We start from the raw sequence: 24,639 nt of genomic DNA, 5'->3' as shown, positions 1-24,639 counted from the left end.
ATAACAATATTATATTCATAAAAAGTACATATATTTTATATTATTTTCATATTATTTATTTTTTATTAATTATCTAAATTTAAAAAGATTTACATTTGCTTAAAAAGAGATTTATATTAATCTAATGTATATTAATTTATAGGACTAAACTAATAGCTTTTATTGAAACATATATTTATTATTATTAATATACATTATACATTATAATGGGTCGGCTAAGATTCGGATTATTTAGAATAGTGTAGATCCGATTCGGGTTTGGATCGATAGAGTTGATATCTGAGATTACCGTTTTTAAATTTGTTTGATGGACAAAAAAAGAAAACGTAACCGTCAATTAAACAAAATAAGGCAGCTTAAACACCTCATTAAATAGCAGACTCCCGGAAAAATAGGCTCTTGTTTTATTGCGAAAAATAAAACAAGGGTTTAAGAATCCAGAAAGACAGAACAAAAGAGTTTTACATAAACGCTCTCAATCGTCGAAACTCAACTCCACTTTAACTTCTGGTTTGTTCTAAATTTCTTAACTGTCCTCCTCTAGTTTATGAGACCTTGATCATGCATGTCTATGAATACTTAATGTAATTTAGTATATTGAGTAGTTAGGCACTTGTTTGTTATGTCATGCATTAGACCATGAAATTTGATAATCATGGTCTAATGAACAAGTTCTTGAAGTAAAAGTGTTTATATGTTTTAAGATTAAGTTTTGAATTGGCTTCTTGTTGTAAACTCTGTTCTTGACTGTTCCCTGTTAATGAATTAATCATTGTTGTTAAGACTTGATGAGATTCTTTTTGGGACCTTCTATCTATGAAGTGTTTTTCTTTCGCAATTTGAACATGTGTTTGATAATGGGAATGTGATGTAATTTTCGAATTGCAGATAATTGTATTTGGAAGAGTGTTAGCAACTAGATAGTATGAAAATTGTGCAGCTAAAGGATGGTTTGGCTACTTTGAACAAGGGGGTTACCAAGCTTAAGAAAATCCTCGAAGGGTTTCCAGAACCGTCGTTTACCACAGAGGAATACATTAATACCTACACGTATACTTCTTCACTTGCTGTTTATTTTTGTTTCTATGATCAATTGTTGAGAAGCAAATTGCCTTATGATACATACTCTCTTTGTTGTACCTTATTTGGTTGGATGTTGAACTTACGACTTATTTTTAATGATTGATTACAGGGCGGTCTATAACCTGTGTTCCCAGCATTATCCTTATAATTATTCTCAAGATGTCTATGACAAATACCTGGATATTTTCAAAGATTACATTGACTTATGGGTGAGTGAATTTACTGACAGCAAGAGCACGTTATTGTTTCACTAACTGTTGGTATAACGACGTTGAGAAGTTATTGTATTATGTTGAACTAGAAACCTGTAGAGGCCACACTTGTGTTGCATACTGATTACTGAACAGCGTACAATGCAGCAGCAATTTTATATTGATAACAAACTGACCTAAGATAAAACATTGACATATGGAGTCGTAAGTTATAGCAGTGTTGCTAAAATAAAATATCAGAGCTGGACTTTTGATGCATATCGTGCTCTCATCAAATGTGATATGTTACAGAACTTTGTGCTGTAGTATATTAAAGTTAAATACATAATAACTTAAAGAGAAAATTGGCCTTGAGGTCACCCTCGAGAGTTAAATGCCCCTGCATTTGTATGGAATCTCATAACTTCGGGATGTTTACTTGAGGGTGACCTAAGGCCCACCATGCTCTAACTTTGAAAGTATGAGACATATTTTAAATTGAATATCTTCTGAATTTTATTTCAATTTTGTTAGGTGTTACCGTCTTTGAACCAACGGCATGATGAGTTTATGCTGAGAGAGCTTGAAAAGAGATGGTTGAACCACAAAATAATGATGAGGTGGCTTTCAAGATTCTTCGAATACCTCGATCGCTACTTCGTTACTCAGAATTCACTTTCTTCATTGAATAAAGCTGGACTTATTTGCTTTCGTGACATGGTTTATACCTCAAATTTTCTTTTTTCAACTTTCTATCTTATATACATTGAACAAATATTTGTCTGATAGTATCATGTAATGATGACTAGTAACTGCCTTTAACCAGGTTTATGAAGAGGTGAAGTTTAAAGCCAGAGACGCTGTCATCACACTTGTATGCTTCTTGACTTTTTTTAAATTTTTTTGAATTAATTTTTTAAGAAGCTAAGAAACATCTTTGAACAGATTAATAAAGAACGAGAGGGTGAACAGATTGATAGAGCTTTATTAAAGAACATCATAGATGTCATCATTCGAGTTGGAATGGGAAAGAATGAATCCTATGAAAAAGATTTTGAAGCATTCATGCTTGATAATTCTTCTTCATATTATTCTCGAAAGGCATCAAACTGGATTGCCGAGGATTCATGTCCAGATTACATGCTCAAGGTAAGTCACTTGATCTCGTGCTCCTTGGTATGTTACTGTGAAAAAAAATGACAGTCTCTGACACTTCCTTCGGAAACAATAGGCAGAGGAATGCTTAAAAAAGGAGAAGGAAAGAGTATCTCATTATCTGCATTCAAGTACTGAAGTAAAACTTTTAGAGGTTGGTCTTGTATCTATTAGAAATTTCTTTTCTATTAGTTACGAACAAAATTTGAATTTGCCTTCTGCTGAACAGTTGAAACTTAGAAAGCTCGTCCCTTACAACTCTTTCTAAGTTCAACAACAGTAAAAAGAAAGTTGTTGCGAGTCTTGTTTCCTGAGTTATATGATAGTATTAATTTCTTTCTTTTTGTGTTGTGAAATTAGTGCATCCGTAATATGTAAGCCAAATTTGAGTTAGTTTTCAGATCAAAGTTAGCCAAATGATATATGCGAATAACTCTTGTGGGTGTTTGTTTCATAATTAATGAGCCTGGTTAATGGGAATCGGATCCCTTATCCCATGCGTTAGTGTTTGGATTAGAAATTTAGTTGCTTGGAATAGGAAACTCATTTCAATTAGATGGGCCCTAATTACAACTTGGGATTTCATATCAATTCTCATTCCCAATAACCCCTATACCATCCTCTTCATTTCTATTCTCGATTCTCATTCCCATCAACGTGCCAAATGCCCCCTTGTAATAATCTTCCAATATAGTGAAAGATAAATAACAGCATTGAGACTCACTTGTTCATAAATATACGCCATCCCTTAAATGAAATAGAATAAACTGCTTAAATTGTCCTTAATTTTGAAACTGTTGACAGTGTATAATTTGATTTATAGAGACACATTGCTGAACATAATATCGATATTATCTAATTGATAGTATTTGCATGTGATTTGTAGAAAGTGCAAAATGAACTGTTGGCGGCCCATCACAGCCAATTACTTGAAAAAGAGCACTCTGGATGCCGAGTTTTACTTGAAGATGGCAAGGTATATGGTTCTTGAATGTGCACCATTTACAAATACATATGCACATGTAACCATGTTTTACAGTCATATTCTTTTGGTGTCAGGTCGAAGATCTTTCTCGAATGTTCAGACTTTTCTCCAAAATTCCCCAGGGACTGGAACCAGTGGCCGATATATTTAAAAAAGTAAGCTGTATTTCTTCCATAATTAAAAGTTAAAAGAGCTTACCTTAATCCATAGTGTTCCATGATGCAGCATATTATGTGTGAAGGTACAGCTCTCATCCAACAGGCAGAAGATATTGCAGCAGCATCTAAAGTAAGTTCTCTATATAATTTTATTGTTTGGTAATTTTTCATGTTATTCTTTTCAAGTACATGTTTTCTATTCCTATATTTGTTTGCTATCGGAGAAACTAGGTAATATGATAATATTAGTTTATGGCTCCTTGTCAGCCCCAAATATATATCAACTACTTGCTGATTCTTGAGTTGTACTCATCTCTGGGCTATTAATGTTAGACCTAAAAATCGTGTTTATGTACTTGAGTATCAAACTTATATACTAACCTCTGGGAAAACAGTATAAATAATACAGATTTTGCTTCATTATAATCTCCAATCCCCTGTCACGGAATTTTGTGGTATGTATCAATAGTATCAACAATTGTAGGCTATGTTTGTATATAATATAAATTATTTAACTTTTTTTTTATGATAAAGAAAATCTTGCTCAAAATAAAAGTTGAATCTTATAATGTTTTTCAAACTACAGCTAAACCTTTTAAATAAGTAGCCATAGGGATCGGAGTTGGTTGGTCTTAGAACTGGAGTATCTGATGTAGAACCAATCAATATTCACAATGGCCTGGTTTGGGAAATAGGAATCAATAATCATGTTGCAGTTGAACTGGTTCAATAGCTGGCCAGGCTTTTAATTATAAACTATGGTTAAAGTTTCTGGTTAATTGACACAGAGAGTTATGAAATAATTTATGGTAATAGCTGAACAAAATTTTTGTTGTACTACTTGGATCCTCATGTTAAGAGGGTAAACTTCTTAACGTAATAGTTCCCTATGAGATACTTTTGCATATGTATGTGTTTATTGATGAGAAGATAAGATCCATGCCATGGACTGTTGGGTCAACAACTTCAGATGATTTCTGCAGAATTTTAGTCAGGCGTATCCGGTTTTGGACCTTCGTGTTCGTATTTTTTACAGTTGAATGGAGTAAAACATGTAATAATATGGATTCTCACAGAATCAGAGATCTGGGATGTAAATTAAGGTTATATGTGTAAAGAAGTACTAATGTGTTTATCTTGCATATACCCAGTGCTAACTAATATGATTTGTTAATTGTACAGGCAAAAAATCTTGGTGGTCCAGAACAGGTAAAAACTTTTGATAGCTCACAAAGCCTAAGCTTTGGATAAGAGTAACTTAAGGATGTATCTAATCTGGTTTTTCTCATCAGGCTTTTGTCCAAAAAGTTATCGAGTTGCATGACAAGTACATGAAATATGTCAATGACTGTTTCACGAACCACACTCTCTTTCACAAGGTCAGTGCTCTTGATTGTCTTTTTATAGTCTATGCCTTTCTGCATGTGACAGGCATTAACTTGTTAATGTTTCTCCAGGCCTTGAAAGTGGGTTTTGAGGTCGTCTGTAATAAAAATGTATCTGGCTCTCCAAGTGCAGAACTACTGGCTTCATTTTGTAATAATATACTCACCAAGGGTGTAAGCAATTTGACTGATGAAGCTTATGAAGAAACAGTAGATAAGGTAGTGTCTTTCTTTATGCTTGTAACATATCTAGTCATGAAATCAGTCTTTAACATTAATATTAATATTTTTAACTGAACTTCGCAGGCTGTCAAGCTACTCTCGTATATTAGTGAAAAAGATCTCTTTGCTGAGTTTTGCAGGTATAGGTTTGCTTGTTTTTGTTCTGTTTCATCTACTATCCTGGAGAATATTGACTTGTTTTTAAGTAACCCTGAACTCATCCACATCTCCTTTCTACTCGCTGTTATAGGAAAAAGCTTTCTCGACGTTTGCTTTTTGACAAAAGTGCTGGCGACGACCATGAAAGACTTATACTGACAAAGCTGAAACAACAATGTGGTGCACAATTTACATCGAAGATGGAGGGGATGGTAAGTTGTATGTTGTAAATTTGGTTTAAAACTTTAAATGATTTAGCTCTTTATCTAGTTAATTAGTTGCATGTGTAATATCCTTGTTTTCAGGTGACAGATATGACCTTAGCCAAAGAAAAACAGAATGAATTTGTGGAATATCTTAAAGTTAGTGGAGTTGTCCATCCAGGGATTGATTTGAATGTTACGGTTCTTACTACTGGATTCTGGCCAACTTACAAGTCCTCCGATCTCAATCTTCCACCCGAGATGGTACAACCTGCCTACTTCACTAACATATCATAAAGATACTCTTTTTTGTACAAGTTCAAGGTAATTATGTTTGATGTTTATTGTCTCAGGTCAAGTGTGTCGAGGTTTTCAAAACCTTCTATGAAACTAATACAAAAAAGAGAAAGCTTACATGGAATTACTCACTAGGAAACTGTATTATAACCGGAAGATTTGATAGAAAGACTATTGAGCTTAATGTGCTCACATTTCAGGTACGGAAAACGTGTACTTGATTTATGTGTATGTTTAATTGTGAACATCATTGTGTTTGTGTTTAGCAGGACTGCTAATCACCAAGATTGTGGTTCACTTTTTTTCAGGCTGCAGCTTTGTTACTGTTTAATACTGCAGACAAACTGAGCTATTTAGAAGTCCAGGCACAATTACATTTATCTGATGATGATCTGGTTAGAGTACTGCACTCACTCTCATGTGCCAAGTATAAAATTCTGAAAAAGACTCCGAGCTCAGACACTGTGTCCTCAACAGATTATTTTGAATTTAATTCAAAGTTCACCGATAAGATGAGGAAAATCAGGGTATGACCTGCAATATTCTTGCTATAATCTCTTTTTAGCCTTTCTAAATAGTTTGACAACGATTTTTAATTTTTTTTTTTTCTGGTTTGCATCAGATCCCTCTTCCCCCAGTAGATGAAAGAAGGAAAACAGTTGAAGATGTTGACAAAGACAGACGTTATGCTGTTGATGCCTCACTTGTTCGTATCATGAAGAGTCGAAAAGTCCTAGGCCATCAGCAGCTGGTGACGGAGTGTGTTGAGCAAATGAGCCGCATGTTCAAGGTATCATTAATAAGCATCTGTGTCCCGACAAGTGATTGTTGTAGCAATCTATCCGCTTTTTTTATAATGGATAGACATTAGTCCTAGATTTTTTTATGTGCTCAGTTTGTGACTGTTTCTGTTTCTGCAGCCTGATTTCAAGCTAATTAAGAGGCGCATTGAAGATTTGATAGCCAGGGATTATCTGGAAAGGGACAAGGAGAACCCGAATATGTTTAAGTACGTAGCTTGATATAAATGCCGCTATCAAATGAGACTGAATCCATTTTGTTAGCCATGCAAAGACATCTTTATTTTCTTTTTAAAGTTCCTCCAGAAACCTAAGATATAAACCAAATCATGACGCCAAACGTGTTATATATAATCAAAATTGTCTTATGCTGATATTGAGGATTATTATAATTCTTCAAACATTAGACTAAAGCAGAAAGAAAAACCAAATTAGTTTTGTTTTTCGGTTTAGCAAAAACTGTAGTCAATCTCATCATGGAAGGGTTTTTTGTCACCAAATTGATAGAAATTGTCAAATTTATATTTTAAATGTTTCTCCACTGCAATTGATTTCTTGAGCTCACAGTATATGTATATGTATATCAAGAAATTTGTTTGTGTAACAAATTTCGATATGTGAATAATGTGAAAGTAATCTTAAGTTCTTTATTTGCATCGTTTTTTTTTTTTTTGATAATTTAAACTTGTATACCTTGTAAATTAGTATGTGAACTGATGAGTAAGAATCGAACTTGGTATCCCGATATAATAGAAAATAAATCAAATCACTTGAAATTTAAAATACAGAACAAAGATATGTGAAGAATGTGAAGTTAATCTTAACTTTTTTTATTGCAAGAGTAACAAAGAATAAATCAAATCACGTGGACTATCCGATTGTCTTTTTTAATTTTAAATTTTGCTTATTTTATATTATTTTATTACAAATTTTATATCTAATAAGTTACTCCCTCCGTCTCCCTGAGTAGTATACATTGGGGGACGGTGACGCGGCACGGACTTTAATACTCCTGCAAAGTGTAGTTGTGCAATCTATTTTTAAAAATTTTCTTTTTTAAATTAAAGTTTGGATGTTATATTTTTATACAGAAAAAGAAAATCTCATAAATAAGTTACGGAACTATATTTTATAAGAGTATTGAAATACGTGTCGAGCAGTTAAAAAGAAACGTATAGAATTAAATGGGACAGAGGGAGTATTAAGTTGTCAACTGCCATAAATGTATTTAAATTGAGAAACATTGTAATAAAGTTTAGATTAATCTCTTGACTTCATTCATTTACTTATTTTAAGTTTTAATATTTGATTTTATAAAAGTATATACCTAATAAGTTATAAATCATCAATAAATTCATCTAAACTAATAAAATCAAAAAAATAATTTATATTTACAATTAATTTTTTAATTATAAGAGTATACCCGCCGAAACTTTAAGCTAAAACAAAGAAGTATCACAACGAATGTGTAAAAGTTTTGCATTTTAAGTTTTAACAGAGCGTGCCGGGTTCATTACATTTGTCGAAATTCCAAAAATTTGTATGAAAATTATGTTCTATTTGTGGAATCTGCAAACGCTTGTACAAAGATTTCACTATCATAGTATTTTATTACAATAATAAATAATAATATATACTTTCAAAACTTAATCAACTCAATAGTTAATCACTTTAACAAATGTTATATAATTAGTGTTTCATATTACTTTAACAAAGGAGATAATTTCTTACGAACGAAGCCAAACAGCAATATGTTATTCCAAAAAATAGGACTGTTTCCTCAAAATATATAATTAACATGTTTAAAAAAAGTATTCACATTTTTCTTTCATAATTGTAACATCCCACTTTTAGCATTTTTTTTTAGTTGAAAATTCAACGTCTCTTCGACCTGTTGTCCTTTTTAAAAAAGTGTACTTGCGATAAAATAATTTTAGAGAAATCAAATAATTATCTAATTATTATTTAGTAAATACTCTAGATTATAATAAAATTAATAATACTTTTAATAAGGTTTGAAGACTCTCAGAGATAAGAGATGTTCCAATTTTATTCCAGAATGAGATTACTCTCAAGTTTGAATTTTGATATAGCTTAGATATGGTTGGGTCTTTTGTTTTTTAACTAAAAAAAGAGTAAAATTATACTTTAAGTAGGTTTAATAATGAAATATGTGAAAAATTAGAAACTTCGCAGAAAAACTTATCTTTTTCCATTTTCAAAGGTATAGAAACACCAGCTTTCTCTCTGCTTCCTCTCAGGGCAGCAGCTCAAAAACTACTGCTCACGAGAACTTTATTTCAGAGTTACAACATACTTTCACCTGCAGCCAAAAACTCGTTACAAACTGCAATCAGGGCAGCAGCTCAAAAACTACTACTCACAAAAACTTGATTTTAGATTTACCATACTTTTACCTGCAGCCAAAAACTCGGTTTTAAACTGAGCCTTATTTTACCCAGCACCAAAAACATTTCTTGGGAAAACTTAAAATCATAATGCCAGTACATTCTGTAAAATTAGTAACTGTATGTTCATTTGAAACTATAACTTTTTTATTTTAGCTGCTACATTCAAAAGATACAACCTCCACACACCTCTAAATAATTATACATCAGATATCTCGCCTCGTGTATTCTTATCCTCGCCCTACACCTAAATTTATGGGACAAGCCATATACTTTGCATTCATATGTTTCTACAGTAAACAGATCAAATTATGAATTGAATAATTTGCTGATTTACAATTCCGGAAAAATAACAGTTCAAATCCCCAGAGAAGGAGACGGACAAAATTATAACACAGGAATACAGGTACAATGAAAACCAAAAATACTAATTCTATCGCCAACCGATCTACACCATTTGTCCAGTAAGCACCTGTAAAGGCCATATTAAAAAAGAAAAAGGTATATCTTAAGTTAACATAATATTCCATAACTGGAAGATCACAGGTGACTGGAATACCATTCACTCAAAAAATGTAAAGCCCGTCAGCAATTAGCAAACCATCAATTAAATTATAATCCAATCGGGTGGGTTACACATATCTTGTGCTGTAAAAGTATGACGCTAAACCTTTTCTTTAAAAAAAATTGTTAAAGCACAGATAAAGTGATTTCACAACAAGTTCTTAACTATCAATAAATAACTCAACACACTCTTGCTGTCAGGCCATAGATGTAGCTTAACAAACTGTTGTTTTACTTTCAAAGTAACAGTGGAGAAAAATCAGACAAGAGTTAGCAAGTACTGAATAAAAGATGAAAACGAATAAGAAAAAGAAAAACAATAAGGGTGCAGACACAATAGTTGCCAGAATTCACAGCACTCGCAGTCCTGTACTAGGATCAATGCCAACTTCGCACATGCTTGATAAGCACATAGCTCACAAATTCAACTACCAGTTTCTAACTTTCCTTCATCATCAGTACTAAACATATCCTCTACAAGTCATATTTAAGTTCTAATGATTGGGTTGCTCTTATAATTCTAAGCTGCATGTTCTACACTGGACCCTGTGATTCGAAAGACATTGTCACAATTATTTATGCCCCAAGTGAAAACTGACATTAGTTGTGACCTACGAGTGACAATTATCTTCCAGCAGTGTCCCCCTCGATGTGCCTCCTTAACTTGGAAATAATAAGCATATTATGAAAATCTCTTGTTCAGATATATTATATATACAAGTCTCTGGCAGCCTCAGAATAGGAAGGGTCAATTCAAATGTGGAAAGAAGAATCAAGGCTGGTAATCACTTTGGCTGGTTCGTCACATTATCCGTATTCTACTAATGGATTGGATACTAACATTTATCAAGGGATAATGGACGACTGAAAGTATGCGCGTGTTGCCAGAAAGACTATACAGTTGTGGAAAGGGTGTATGACAGGGAATGTGGCTTCGCAGTACCCTAGAAATACAAAATTGCAACTAAGATGTCAACGAGACTACATTTAAGTAACACGGCCGTTAGCAATGTGTTGCAAATGATCCAAACATGTTGACATTGTAAAATGCTTTATAAATAAGAAGCTTTTATCCAACAACTTCTGTTTGTACAGACGGTCAATAAAGAGAAAAAAGTTGATGATAATAGTCTGGATATTCCACATTTATTTGGGCAACCCAAGGCGGAAATGCCCTACGTAGCTGAATACAAATATACCATCATCTTTTAATCTTAATATGTGGTTTTTTATTCTGTGTATTTCAAATAATACACAACTGGTGCTTCAGGGCTGCAGGGTGCATCATATAGTCCATCAGTACAATTAAGTTGCACCCTGCGAAAATTACAGGTGACAGTTCTAAGAATGGCAGGGAGGTTAACAGATCATGGCAATAATCTGAATATTAGGATTTACGAATCTATGAATATAAGCCACAGACTAAGTAAAATCTTGATATAACATATGTGGATGAGTAGTGACTTGCATCTTTCAGGGCTCTAAAGAATATATTCTTCCTATATCAAGAGTAAAAATACCTACACAGAAACTGGTGCGTAGATTCAAAAAAGGCAACAAAAAAAATGACTTCAAATCCCCAAGGAACAAAAGAATGATTAATTATTTAAAAACACAATCAACAAATAATATAGAAGAACACATGCACACACATCTTTGTAGAACTACATTATTTAGGGTCATTTCAGGACAGGATGAACTCTAAACTCAGTCTTGACTCTGGAATAAGATGTATAGTTGTCAAAAGAAATATAGGACCCAGTAAGGACTTTCTACAACTAGAATTTACCTTCTAAAGAATTACTCGGGGAACACATGAACAGGCAGCAATATGCACTCCATTACAGCATTGCAAATCCATTATTTTTCTACACAGTATCTACGAATGTTGAATATTACACGGTTCCCAGGCAGAAGCAGATTACCGCCTAAAACACACTGCACATAACTGGACAAGAGGACAATTAGAAACTAGAAACCCGCATTTAATTTAAAAAGTAACATAAAAACGATACTAAGAGTAACTCGTAAGAAAATAACTCTACCTGTGATTTAATAGCACTACTCTCCTTGTACAGCTATATGAAGTTCCGCATATGGATCTCTTCTCAAGTACATTAACCTTCTGGTAACTCCATTTTTGCAAATAAAAACTAAAAAAAAATATTAACAAGGCAGTCTTCCCTTCAATGCCCTTATGAAAAGAATGCCAGAATGAAGAAAACCCAAACTTCAAGAGTCCCAAATTTATAGAATGGTAGAGAATTTTTGGTTACCACCCCCCTCTGTATATACTCTAAATACAGGCCTGAACCGCCCATAGCACACTGTTTGTATCTAAATGTTATTCTTTCTTGGGAAAGTTTCAATTGATTTTCGCCATCATTTAATTGACAAAATTTTGAGCCCGAAATACACATCGGATATCATATTTACTTTCACATTTCTCCTAAAACTGTACAGAGCATGATGTGAAGGAGCTAGTACGTTCATTTCTTAACAAAATTTTACAGCTCAGGGTAAGTCTTGACTTCTCCACCCACTGTGATCAAAGTTCAGGAAGCAAGGGAAGGAACTCTCATCAAAATTTATCACTCTTTGCATTTGTCCTTTTAACGACTTATAGCCTCCATTGCAAGCCGTACCAGACGCAAGAATCCCTCCACATCTTGAAAGTTGAAATCAAGAGCCTTTTTAACAGAAGGCAAACCCTCACGATACTTGGTCTCCTCCCTTGAATTAGCAGCTACAAAAGCAATTCGTGATTTTCTGGAGGCTTCCATTGCAAAATTAATGTCTTGCGCCTGCAGATGTTCGGACATTTAAATGCAAGTAACAGATATAATATAAAAGCCAGGCCAGACTGGCAGATACTGAAGTTGGATAACAGAGACATAGAGCTAAAGATATTTGCATCCAGCCAGACATTATCTATGTGATAGATGGTGGCCAGAGTATTGATTTACACCCAAAACATCTAAGATTCTAAGGCGACAAAGCTAAACCAAACAAAGAAAGATATAGGGATGGTATATAGTATATACGTGTTCTTTTCATTTTTGGTATAAACAGATCCATTCAAAGCCAAGTGAACATCCTTTTAAAGTAACCATTTGACCCTCTCACTCTGTCAACTACTTGCTGGGTTAGGCTTGAGATTTTTCATCTGAGGTGCAAAGAGAAAAAAACTTCTTCTATGACCACAACAAATGATGAGACAGGAATTCGACCTCATCTCTTCTATATAACTGAAACTCATTTCTCTATCTATCACTTGCTACAGACTCCTTATTCCAAATGCAAAACTATTATTTAGATATAGCAATGTTTTAAATTTTTATGCTGCATCACATTTATAACAGTCTACATCTGTTCTCCTTTCCTAATTGATTTCCTGCGCTTACATTTAAGAGAAAAAAAATGTCTCCATATACTTACGAAGTTGAGCAGCCGCACAAAATTTGGTCGGTTTCGGGATGGTATGACATGATTTCCAGTAACTTGAGGAGAATTAGCACCCTTGGTTAAGGCAACTTTGTCCATTGTTGCTGGGTTGTTTAAGTTATCAACGTCTGAAGCAGACGAAGACGGAGATTCTCCTAATGATAATACAAAACCGTGTGAGATCAGTTCAACTCATAAGATGCAGAGGACACAAACTATGTAAGATCAGTTTACGCATTCACCAAAAGTCTTGAGTGAAGGTAAGACAACAAACTGCTCGTAAAAGACTAAAAGTGGGAAGATTGAGCAAGATGAGATGGTTAATAAATACATTTCTATATTTTGTCTACGTGTTTATAAAAAAGGAATTATCATTTTCTTAGGGTAATAAATGCTCAAAAGCGTCAAAAAGAGCATGATGTGATGACTCTAAAACAATGACCAATATCTAGCCATGGGGATGATGAGTAGTCCAAAGCCAAAATCATATTATTACAACAATAGCATAGAGAATGCCACAAATTGGTACTGAAAATCCGCTATCTGACAAATATTAAATTAAAGATGTTTGCACCTGGATTACAGGCCGAACTCAAAAAGATTCTTCTAATTATAACTAAAATTTGAACCAAGAATAGCCTAGTGCAGGCTTATTCTTTTTTGTGGAGCCCATTTTTATCTGGTCGAGTTCTGGCTAGCTTAGTAATTACACCGAGATCAAAAAATTATAAAGACTAAATGTATAAAATTTATTCTTGTCTCTACATATACCTGGAGGAACTATTTGCAGGGCGGATTGCAACTCATGCCGGTCTTTGCTTACACTGGAATGTGAAGAGTTAATTACTCTAAGGTATGCCACTTCTACACATTTATAAGCAAGAGCTGCAGAGGCCATGTCTTTGATTTTCTCAAACTCATGGGCACAAAACCTAGAACAGATAGCAAAAGGTTGATAAAATAAGCTGCACATGACCCTGCAGGTTCACAGATTTCTAGTATATCTTACAGAGTATGAGAAAGCATGAAAGTAATAGGGAATCAATCAGTAGAGAGCAGAAATGAGGGGCAGGGTACATGCATGTTACATTATTATCACCCTGGCTGCATCTGATACAATGAGGCATAGCCTCAATTATAGAAATTTAAAACTTGTTGGCTAAGTTTGCTACATAGATGAAACATGATCTTGCTTATGCCATCAATCGTGCTCATCTAGTCATCTTTTAACAAAGTATATGCAAGTCGATAAACCAAGAGAACTCTGAAATATACAAAATATATTGGAGCATAGGTTTAGAAACACAAATGTCTTCCTCCATTTCCCAGACTCAAGATGCCTGGGAAAAATATATACATTAACAAATAATTTACTGGGTACAGGACAAATAAGAGCAGGTCTAGATGTACAGGCCTTCAGAAAAAAGTAGCTTCCAACATAGTGACTATGTGAAATACAGCTTATGTAATGCTGTAAAGTGGCTGGTCAGAAATAATAAGCAAAAAACAGATTAAAGGTGCCGAAACAGCTTAATATTTGAGGCAGCCATATAATATAAAAGTAACTGCAATCTAAGACCTTTAAGTATAAGAAATACTTCTGCATTACAGAACTGGAAATTGCAAGTAATGGAATTTCTCACTCGTACTGGAATATCATATATCTATACTTAATAATATATCTGCACTTGGGTTAGTCATTTAGTAATTTGGCCAGATCAAATTAAAAAAAAAATGAATTAGTGAGTGACTGAGTGTAATAGATCAAATTATATTCTGGATTACTTATATATTTTGGGCTTTAAATAGTATACTTTAGTATGGTATATGTATTAATATGGGCTCTTTAATATTCAACCCGTAAATCATATTTTAAAAAGAATTACATATTATAACTTATAATGGAATCCTATCAGAACTCTATGAAATTGTAATGAACTTGCAACTTTTTTTAAAAATTATTTTAGACGGCTGTAAAAAATATTTAAAGAATACAACTTAAAACTAATATAGATCATTTACCAACAAATGTACCATATAAAGATATTGATAATGTGAATGATAGTATGATAATATTTCTCACGTAAAATTAAGTGTAATCATAAAAATTATTAGAGAATAAAAACAAAGTGTTCAGATATAAATAAAAAATTCATAAAACACTAAAAAACCGTGTAGCTCACGGGTTGTAAGCTAGTATAGGAGTAAACCAATAAAAGCAAAACTTCAGCTGCCAAATCCAAATTCGCCTTAAGACTCATTATCAGTTTAATGTCAAAACAATGGCTCTTTGTGTTCTACAGTAATGCCGCTACTGAGCAAGGGCTGACAGACTGACACAATGACTTGGGAACTGCATCGCAGGAACAATTCTCATGCAAAGTATATATTAGGAAACAGAAATCAGTATTTCACTAATGAAATGCATGGATACGTGACTTTAATCACTATTTAAAATCTAGCTGCACAAACTTTCCTACACATAGTCAAACTCAAAAATATAAGTTTTTATCCCTAATCTAAAAATATAGTCATCAGAAATGAATTTATACAATACTATAGATAATAGGCTTTCAAAGGCCATAGAACCGGAAAATCCAAGAATATTTTTCCTTTTAAATGGCCGTGCTGCATCTAGTGTTAATCCTTTAAAATACCTGTACACTTGAGTGTAAATCACGATGTCTGAACAAGATTCTAGTGGAGAAAAAGAAATAAAGTTCACATCTTCACAAAGACGAACCCTTCCCAAAATTTAGCAATGGACACACACTCCTTAATTCTTTACTGTTACTTATAACTTAAAAAATTAAAAGAAAAGAAAACTTTCCGTAGGAGTATAATGAATTTATAGAGTGATCTTAAACATGCCCCGCCACCCCCTCTTAAGCAGTCGAAGAAAATTAAATTAATCAAGTACATACTAATGATTTTGATAGAATAACACCAGTTCTTTTTTACTTCAACTCTGACTCCTGTTTCTAAATTAAAAAAGATAACACACCATGTACTTGTACACTTACTCCAAACATCATAAAGGTCCATACTTAGCATATATTATATATGTGTGTGTGTGCGCGCACGCGTATAAATACACAGACACATATGTATTCACAATGATAAGTGCAGCTTAGAAATTTGATTTTACTTACGCGCAAAGTTTAGCCGTACTACTATACACTTGCATTGACTGAATCATTTCCCCATGCTTTGCATTTTCACTGTTGCCAGATTCTAGTAAAGAGGCTCCGTTCAGAAACTTGAGAGCTGCTTGGAAATAAAGACCAGTACTTTCGAGGGTTGATCCAGAGTTCTGTGGAGAACATTTTATATTGCACAAGAAATCAGGTTAGAAAGCCAATAAAGATCTATACATATATACACACACATATTAACAGCAGAAACCACATCTCAAAAAGAAAACAGTTTAGAAACCTTGAGACGGTCAGCCAGGTGTTTAAGATCTGTTGCTTCTTTTACAGCGCTGTTCGCAGCCTGACTGGATGTATCCCTTCGAATAGGACTTGGGGCATCAATTTCCCGACCCTTGTGACCATTTATTGGGTTTTTGGTATTAATAGGCTGTTTGCCATTCCCACTCTGACTCTCTAACTTCTTGATCTGTTTTGCAGCATTTAATGCATCATCACCTTCACTGGTACTGGCTGCTGATAAATTTATGCCATTGTCTTTCTGAATTCCATTAATTGGTTGAGGCCAGCGTGACGTCTCATTCTGACCTCTTCCTGATGGAGGTAATGAATGTGACTTGCCTTTTCCTGATGCATCAACCCGGCCTGTTTTGTCAGAAGAAAACCTCTTCGAAGATTTTTCAGAGTTCCCATCCATTGGAAGGTTCAGTTTGGGGTCATGGTTGGAAACAACTTGTCTTTTATCTGAACTGTCAAGCGGAACCCACTTTGACTGAGTCTCTCGTTTACCGCTTTCGGTCGATGAATTTGCAGCAGGATCATTCTTAGGAAAAATATCCTTTTCGGTTTTTTCAGAATTTATACCAAGTTTATCCTGCAACTTACTTCTTGCTTTCGAATTTTCATCGTGAGAGGAATGATCTATGTATCCATTGGAATCGAATGCTGCCTTGAGACTTCCCTTCTCAGACTCAGATCTGGAGCCACGACCGTTGTCTTTAGATCTTGAAGACGAACCCTTTCCAGATTTACGACGAGACCCATTATTGTGATACTGATTCATTTTCCCACTTTCATCATTTGAGCATTTCTCTGAAACCAGAGGATATTGATTAGATTGTAAGGGGTCAGTAACATGGTGAGTTGCAAACTGTGAAGAAGATACAGCCTCTGCTGCAGCATTTCTCCCAGATATTTGACACTGACCCCTTTCCTGCAAATCAGGCATGGAGGATACCATGGAACCACGATTTTTAACAGTGATGGTTACATTCTTCTGTAACATCCTCGATTGATCACTCCCCACGCCATCTTCACCATCCAAGCATTTTCTTGGACTACTTGTAGCTAAAATATCTTCTTTAGAATCACCTTTACCTTTAAGGTCTCCTCTATTTGATGTAAAGTTATCTTGATTGCACACTCTTAGGGGAGATGAAGAAACTGATTCCACTGGCGAACCTTTAACCTCCTGCTGTATATTGGCTTTGCTTCTACGAGAGCCAGAAACCTTTGAAGAGCTTGAAGTAGCAGCAACAGGTGGCTGTGTAGATCTGACATCCTTCTTGACTAGATCATCCATGCTACGGTCAAACAAACCATTTTCAAGAGCTACTTCTGTTTGCTGGTTTTTTGAACTCCTGCTTTTTTTGTCAACTCCACTCCCTTTGCTCATGGACCTTTCTTTTCCCCCAGATTTGGACACTCTTGCTTTCTTTTCCTCGCGGTGGTTGCTTTCACTTGTTTCTTCCATAAAATCCCTGTGATTTTCAGGGCGATGTCCTTCAGTTATGTGAGATGTGGTATACGGCTGAATGTCATGATACTCATTTATCTTCTTCCTTTTCTTCACATCTCCATCAATATATTCCGTATGAAGCAACCTCTCATCTGATGGAAACTGAGTCCGGTCTTCAGAATTTCTGACAGAAACCTTCAAGTCTCGCTTTGACTCCTTAGGATGATCATCATATTTTTGTCGATGCTTCCCTGTCTTCTTTATTGACAACCCACTACTTGAGCTATGGCCCACTTTCAAGGCAGCACCCCCATTGTCAGACTTCCACTCTTCCTCAATATGGTCACTGCTTGCCTTAAGTTTCTTAGAGGCTTTGGAAAATTCTTGATTGTTCTCTCTTTTGTTTCTTATCTTCAAGCTCTTGGTATCACCTGAGAGATTGTAGGAAGGAACATTAATAAACATTGCAAGATAAAAGAGTCTAAAACAAGTGCTGCAGTGCCATTCCATATACTACCTTCGCCAGGAGTTGCATGTGGTTTGCTCTTATCTTTCCTCTTATGTCTCTGTTTCTGCCCAACTAAACCACTAGACTGACCAGAAAGCTGGAAGTCAACTTCATGCTGACTAGGTGAACGGTTCTCACCATTAAAGCTTTGATTTTTAAACGATGCATGAGGGATCTTCTTTTTAGAGCTTGAATATGGCGAGGAGCCATTGTGGCTAGATGCATTTAAAACATCTCTTAAACCATGTTTTTTCTTTCCACCTATGTCTTGGAGACTTTGGTCAACCTGCAGTGAATCAACAAGTCCAGATGATGCCATACCAGAATATCTGTTCAGGCTACTTTGGCCCTCATGAACAGGAGCAGGAGCAAGACCAGGAGCAAAGGTTTGGTGAAGGGCGAGCACAGCCTTTGTCGTCTCCTCCTCGCTAAAACTACACCGATTCATTCCATCCCTACAAAAATTCCAAAAGAACTGTTCCCATGAGAGAGTGAGATCGACAGTGAGATAGCAGCAGATAATAAGAGCTACTTTTCACTAAAATATATTAATAAACAAGTACTGAATTATAATGGGTGTATTTTTTTTTGCAAGACAAGAATTCATAATCATTGTATACTTAGATACAAATAATGTGTTTTTGTCGGTGTGCACATGTGTGTGAGCTTAACGATCAACACCTGTTTTTGCACTGGGGTCTCAAACTGTAAACTATGCAAGTAACCCATCATGTAGCAGCGCTATACAGCCAACAAAACAGTAGTAGAGAAAGAGAACTTACAACCAGTCAAGCATGCTGCACAGCCATATCTTAGGGAGACTCTTAGGATCTTTACCAGCAGGAAGTAGCCGCCATTTTTGGCATTTGTCGCAACCGACCCAATCTTCTTTGACTAAAGGCACTAGCGGCGCAGCTGCATCCGAGCTAAACCTATTTCCGGTGGGAGGAACCAGACTTGAAGAAGCTCTCGCATATGCCTCTGTTGTGGATGGCTGATCAATTTTCTTGCTACTTGATTGATCCTTTAATACACTACTGGATTTCCCATTGCCTTTCTCAAACACTGGACAATTAGTCGTCTTACTGATAGAAGGCATGTCTTCATCAATATCATTGTCTCCCATCTCTAGATCTCCAAAGAAATCTTTGTATCTATCCTTGGGCTTCCCTAAATCTTGTTTAATATCTTCCACTTCACTAGTAGGCATGTGAGCATTAAGATTAGCAGTCTTCCTACTTTTAGGCGCAGAAACAACATCACCCTTTGTGCTCCCATTTTGCACTTCTGTGGTGATTTCTGCACCACGACTATGACTTCCCTTTGATATCCTTTTGCTACTAGAGGATAAGTTCTCCTTCCCAGAACAAACTTTCATGTCATCGTCAACAGATGAAAGAGATTTCTGACCACTTTGTTTTGCATGATCCATGCGTTCAGGATTTATGCCTTCCCTCACCTTGGACATATTTATGTCAACTTTCAATGAATCATCAATTGTTTCACGTTTAAGGTTTCCTCCTTTCTCGGGACACCTAGACCCATCATCATATGAATTAGTTTTCTTGAACTCTGAAACCTTTGTACCTGAGACGGCCTTCCCAACAACACCATTTTCCTGTATTACCGTTGGTTCCTGTGGTTCATTTATTTCTAGATGACTAAAGAATTCCTCCTTCATCCCACCTTTTTTTACCGCCCTAGAGATATCATCAACCCTCGGAGTGCCTTTTGCTGAATCAGCAACACTACCATATGAATTTGACAGAAGAGGGAGCCTCAGAGCATTAGAAACTAATTCATCACAAACAGAGGAGTCCGCGTCCATTTCCTTCTTTACCTGAAGTTCAACACTATTTTGAATGTTGCTAACATTATTATTTTTGAACTCCATTCTAAAGGCCTTCTTCTCCAATGTTTTAGGTTTCTTCATTGCTACAAGTTTTCTATCAGACCTGCCAGAATGAGGACCATTTCCAGATATCAGGGAACCCTCTTGGCTACTCCTATGCCTGATAGGCGCAGATCTACCCTCTTGAAAAAGCAATTCCTTTTCACACATGGAATTCAGATCATTGTGGAGTGGTGATAACATCAGGCTCCCATGCAGCGGAGATGATGTCATAATCTGTACCACCAGATTGACAAAAAAAAAATTACCTTTGATGTCAATGTGTCAAAGAGATGGAGACATGAGAAGATATAAGATGAGATAACTCACCTCAAGAATACTCGCGGGAGATTTATCTGGGGAATTCTTAGACTCACGAGCCAATTCACCATCTGCAGGGCTGTCCTCAAATGAGGAAGTAGGTGAAACATCAAGGCCAAGTCCACTATATATCTCAGCATTTTTTTTAGTCGACGAATTATCAGAACACATCTTGATTTTGACCTTAATAGTTTTTTGATCTGATTGATTATCAGACTTATTCACAACATTGGTGGGGGGCATGGTTGCTTCTCGTTTCACATATTCATCCACAGATGAACCCCTGGCTAAAGGCAGTGTTCCCATACCTACAGCACTTGATCCATGCCTAGCAGATAGAGACGCACTTGACGAAACAGAGTTAACATGAGCACCCTGTATGACAACATAACTCTAAGTTCTCATGCAAAATCATGTCAACCAAGAGTTATTTTGATTCTCCACCTTACTTTACAAATGTGGTCAATAACAACCGTAGATCAAATAAGAACATCTACCTCCAAAGGCAAACTGGTTGGAGATTTTGGTGCATTGTTGTTTTGAACATTTGGTGGAGTTTTTGGATGAGACCAAACAGGAGACCGTTGGTATGTGGGTAGAAAAGATCCATATCCACCAAATTTTGACCCTGTGAGATTCAGGAATTGTCGTATCAGTTTGGCTTCTAATTATTGTGAAGTGTTACAAAATCGATGGTTCTACTTTACTCTTCAGTTATATAAGTAGAATATCAACAATAATGCTCATCTCACTTACCCAAGTTCTCAGCAGACACTCCGCCTTCAAAATCTTTTTGAAAATGTCCCAAAACATGTTCAACTTTCTCATCCTTCAAAAAGAACAGTAATTATAAACATTAGAGCTGGTACATAGTAAAATTAATCACAGGAACAAGCAAATGGGAAAGAAAAAAGATCATAATCACAATGAAAGAGTATATTACTTAATTTTGTCTTGCAGTTCTTATAAGCCCATTCACATAGATCCTCAACATACTTTTAGAATAATGGGGAGTATCCATTATCAAGTAAACTATGTGACTCTAATCAGAGAATTTGCACAATTTGATTCATTTCGCACAATAATACAAGCGGTTATAGATAGTGGCTGAGCCTGAATTCCATTAGGACACAATTCCAAAACTGTTTCAAACTAATTTATCTCCATCAAATAATGCTATGAATTACATCTCATTTTCCCGCTAAACACAAATTTCATCATTAGAAAGTTAATTCCTAATCTATAACCATTTTCCAGCTACCAAACAATGCACCAAACAACCCTAATCTACACTGCAACAAACAAGTCAACTCGAATCTCGAAAAACAAAAACAACTCAAACAACCTCAAATCCAAACAAACCATCACAACAACAATCACAACACTAAATCAAACTCAATTAACTAACCGAAAACACTTACTAGATACGACAACGCCACATCAGGGTCAAGCGATGAATCTACGCGATTACTCGAATAAAAACACGCCTCTCCTTCTTCCAATTCAGTCTGTTCCATCTCAAACCCTAACCCTACCCCCTTCCTCCCATCAACAACAGAAATCATACAATAATCCAATTAAAACACAGCCAAACACGCCCTTAAATCCCCAAACACATCCCTCACCAACACAAAAGCAACAAACACAATCAATCTCAACTCTAACAATAAAAACAACTTGAAAACGCGTGAAATTAAGATCGAAGCAATCAGATTGACAAAAACAGGCGAAATTAGAAATTAAATTATAAAATATATCGATGTGCGTGTATGAATAGGTGGAAATTGAGAGAATCGAGCTCGGCGCGGCACGATCTCCGATGAAGAATCGATAGATACAAGGTGTTTGTATGTATATGTGGTTTTATTCGATCTCGGAGAGCTGTAAATTTTGATTGACAAGAGAGAGGAGACTCTGGGTTTGGTGTATAGCAGCCGCGTTTATTTTTTTATTATTTTGTGTTTATTTTGCGTATTGTTAAGAAATTATGTTAGTGTTATTTTTATTTAATTACTGTGTTGTTTTGTGTTGTGGGTTTAAACTTTAAAAGGGAAGTGAATTTATAAATTTTATTTGGATGGGTTGAGCCGGTGAGGTTTCCGGTAAATTGAGGCGATGTGTCTGAGAAATAAAAATGCTGGAGGTGCTAAACGAGGTGACAGCGGGTAGATGCTACGCGCTGGCATGTAGTGAACATTTTTTGTAGTGCAACATTTGCGGATAAGTTGGAGGGTCACATATATTTTGTTTTTCTTGAATTATTATTTTCTCCATTTTTTAGTAAAAACAAATAAATAATCAGAGACACATATGAACATGTATTTTATGTATTTTTTGATAGATGAGTCGTTTCAATAATAAAAAGTCATAGGACATCTGCATAAACAGTCGCGTCGAACAAACCAAACACATAAATATTCATCGATAAATTCATTCTTCTTGTAGATAAAATTAATTGATTTGTTAAAGATGATATTTACAAATGCTTCGTCACTGTCACTTTCACTTCCTTCATAACCAGTTTGAGCTTTCGAGTAAGAACGCAATCCCATAACAAAACTCATATCGAGACAACGAAACAACCAAAACCAAACACAAATTAAATGTGACAAACTAGCAACTTTATATTTGCAAATGTATAAATGAAATACTAGCTAAATCAAGACAATCCTTAGATTGGGGAACAAACCCACAAAAACAAAATAACTCGGACCAGTTTCGAGAACAAAACCTCCGGAGAAACTAGAAGTCTGTAGCTCCGTGATTTTGAAATCTAAGAAAAATAGGCCAAATCGGAAAAAGATTTTGAATCCTTAGATCCGAAAAAACAAACTAAGGCCAAAACTTAAGAAAAACCAAACCAATCTTACCTAACAAGGAAGATTTTTAAGGAAATCAAAACTTGAAAATACGGTTTATCGGAAGAACGAAGAAAACACAAAGAAAATAGAAGGTTTCGAGGCTTTAGAGATCCGGTGGAAGCTCGTGTTGCTGTTAAGCAAAAGAAAACTAGGAGCGGCTAGAGAGGAGAATAGGGTTTTTGTTTTATTATAGCAAGTCCAATAAATTACCTATCTCATTACTTATTAATAATAAAAAAAATAATGAATCCTACTGAGTGGGTGTATTCGATTGGGATTTTAACAGATATTTTTTTCATTCATGAAATCTGAGGATATGCGATTGGGACTGTTTAAAATTCATTAAAATCTTGATGTATTCGATTGAGATTTTAAATTATGCTACAAAATCTAGTAGTATTTAATTAGGATTTTATATTATGCTTAAAAATCTGAAGATATTCGATTTAGATTGTTTAAAATCCATTAATATCTAATAAGTATTCATATGTTGATGGTTATTTTTGGATTTCATAAAATGATGGATTCTGTGGGATCTCTCAATGTATTTTAAGTTTTTGAAATCCCACCAAAATCCATAAAATTTTGAAACATTGTGCTTAAATCTTAAAATATCTACATCAACTCTGCGACATTTATCAAGAATCCGCACAAAATCAAAATCATATCCAATCCATTAAAATCCATAAATTGAAAACAATCCATTAAAATCTCAATCCAATACACGTGATTTAGGGAAGCTACTTCCAAGGGGTGTATTCGATTGAGATTTTAATAGATTGTTTTTAATTTATGTATTTTAACTGATTGTATGTGATTTTGATTTTGTGCGGATTCTTGATAAAATGTCGCAGAGTTTATGTAGATTTTTTAGGATTTAAGCACAATGTTTCAAAATTTCAAGAATTTTGGTGGGATTTCAAAAAAAAAAAATTAAATTACACTGAGAACAAAATCCATCATTTTATGAGATATAAAAAAATCCATTAATGTCAGCATTAATATATTTGATGTCGTAGATATACTAAGTTATCGCAGCAAATTCCGAGATATTATTACGACAAGGGATGAATAAAATTCTAGAAGTTTAATTCAAAATTCTTTTGATTCATCC

At 34.9% G+C, this 24,639-nt stretch overlaps 2 protein-coding genes across 4 annotated transcripts; one reads left to right on the top strand and one right to left on the bottom strand.

Moving 5' to 3' along the window:
* The first annotated feature begins 373 nt into the window (after window positions 1–373).
* On the top strand, window positions 374–6,965 carry LOC108214832 (cullin-1). The gene is made up of 20 exons (XM_017387047.2): window positions 374–510; window positions 889–1,050; window positions 1,193–1,292; window positions 1,809–1,994; window positions 2,101–2,148; window positions 2,220–2,423; window positions 2,506–2,583; window positions 3,316–3,405; window positions 3,489–3,569; window positions 3,640–3,702; window positions 4,755–4,781; window positions 4,865–4,951; window positions 5,030–5,176; window positions 5,264–5,319; window positions 5,430–5,550; window positions 5,644–5,805; window positions 5,895–6,038; window positions 6,147–6,365; window positions 6,461–6,628; window positions 6,759–6,965. Exons 2-20 carry the CDS (start codon window positions 926–928, stop codon window positions 6,858–6,860), a joined length of 2,208 nt encoding a protein of 735 aa, XP_017242536.1. The 5' UTR covers window positions 374–510; window positions 889–925; the 3' UTR covers window positions 6,861–6,965.
* Window positions 6,966–9,171: 2,206 nt separating this feature from the next.
* LOC108200914 (cysteine-tryptophan domain-containing zinc finger protein 7) lies at window positions 9,172–22,630 on the bottom strand. Of its 3 annotated transcripts, none has more exons than XM_017369190.2 (13): window positions 22,086–22,629; window positions 21,421–21,493; window positions 21,162–21,292; window positions 20,674–21,039; window positions 19,235–20,580; window positions 18,462–18,907; window positions 16,490–18,375; window positions 16,207–16,367; window positions 13,826–13,986; window positions 13,049–13,209; window positions 11,656–12,414; window positions 11,400–11,558; window positions 9,172–9,518 (listed from the first exon to the last, which is right to left on the bottom strand). In XM_017369190.2, the coding sequence occupies exons 1-11, from the start codon at window positions 22,227–22,229 to the stop codon at window positions 12,223–12,225; spliced, it is 5,067 nt and encodes a 1,688-aa protein (XP_017224679.1). In that variant the 5' UTR covers window positions 22,230–22,629; the 3' UTR covers window positions 9,172–9,518; window positions 11,400–11,558; window positions 11,656–12,222. The 3 variants fall into 3 exon arrangements, with proteins under 3 accessions (XP_017224679.1, XP_017224686.1, XP_063939170.1); XM_017369197.2 differs by having other exon boundaries at window positions 11,400–11,548; XM_064083100.1 differs by lacking the exons at window positions 9,172–9,518; window positions 11,400–11,558; window positions 13,049–13,209 and having other exon boundaries at window positions 12,266–12,414; window positions 22,086–22,630.
* Between the last annotated feature and the right edge of the window lie 2,009 nt (window positions 22,631–24,639).

This window comes from Daucus carota, chromosome 1, assembly GCF_001625215.2.
Source record: "Daucus carota subsp. sativus chromosome 1, DH1 v3.0, whole genome shotgun sequence".
NCBI classification, from domain to species: domain Eukaryota; kingdom Viridiplantae; phylum Streptophyta; class Magnoliopsida; order Apiales; family Apiaceae; genus Daucus; species Daucus carota.
Note: the sequence above shows the minus strand (reverse complement) of the source record. Positions and strands in the feature narration are given on the sequence as shown.

Excerpts from the sequence above, each read along its gene's own strand:
- LOC108200914 (XM_017369190.2), bottom strand. The coding sequence starts at position 22,229 with ATGATTTCTGTTGTTGATGGGAGGAAGGGGGTAGGGTTAGGGTTTGAG. Across the intron at positions 21,040-21,161 it reads CAACCAGTTTGCCTTTGGAG|GGTGCTCATGTTAACTCTGT; the intron begins GTAGATGTTCTT and ends GTTGTCATACAG. Across the intron at positions 18,908-19,234 it reads TGCAGCATGCTTGACTGGTT|GGATGGAATGAATCGGTGTA; the intron begins GTAAGTTCTCTT and ends GAATTTTTGTAG.
- LOC108214832 (XM_017387047.2), top strand. The coding sequence starts at position 926 with ATGAAAATTGTGCAGCTAAAGGATGGTTTGGCTACTTTGAACAAGGGG. Across the intron at positions 5,320-5,429 it reads CTCTTTGCTGAGTTTTGCAG|GAAAAAGCTTTCTCGACGTT; the intron begins GTATAGGTTTGC and ends TCGCTGTTATAG. Across the intron at positions 5,551-5,643 it reads CATCGAAGATGGAGGGGATG|GTGACAGATATGACCTTAGC; the intron begins GTAAGTTGTATG and ends CCTTGTTTTCAG.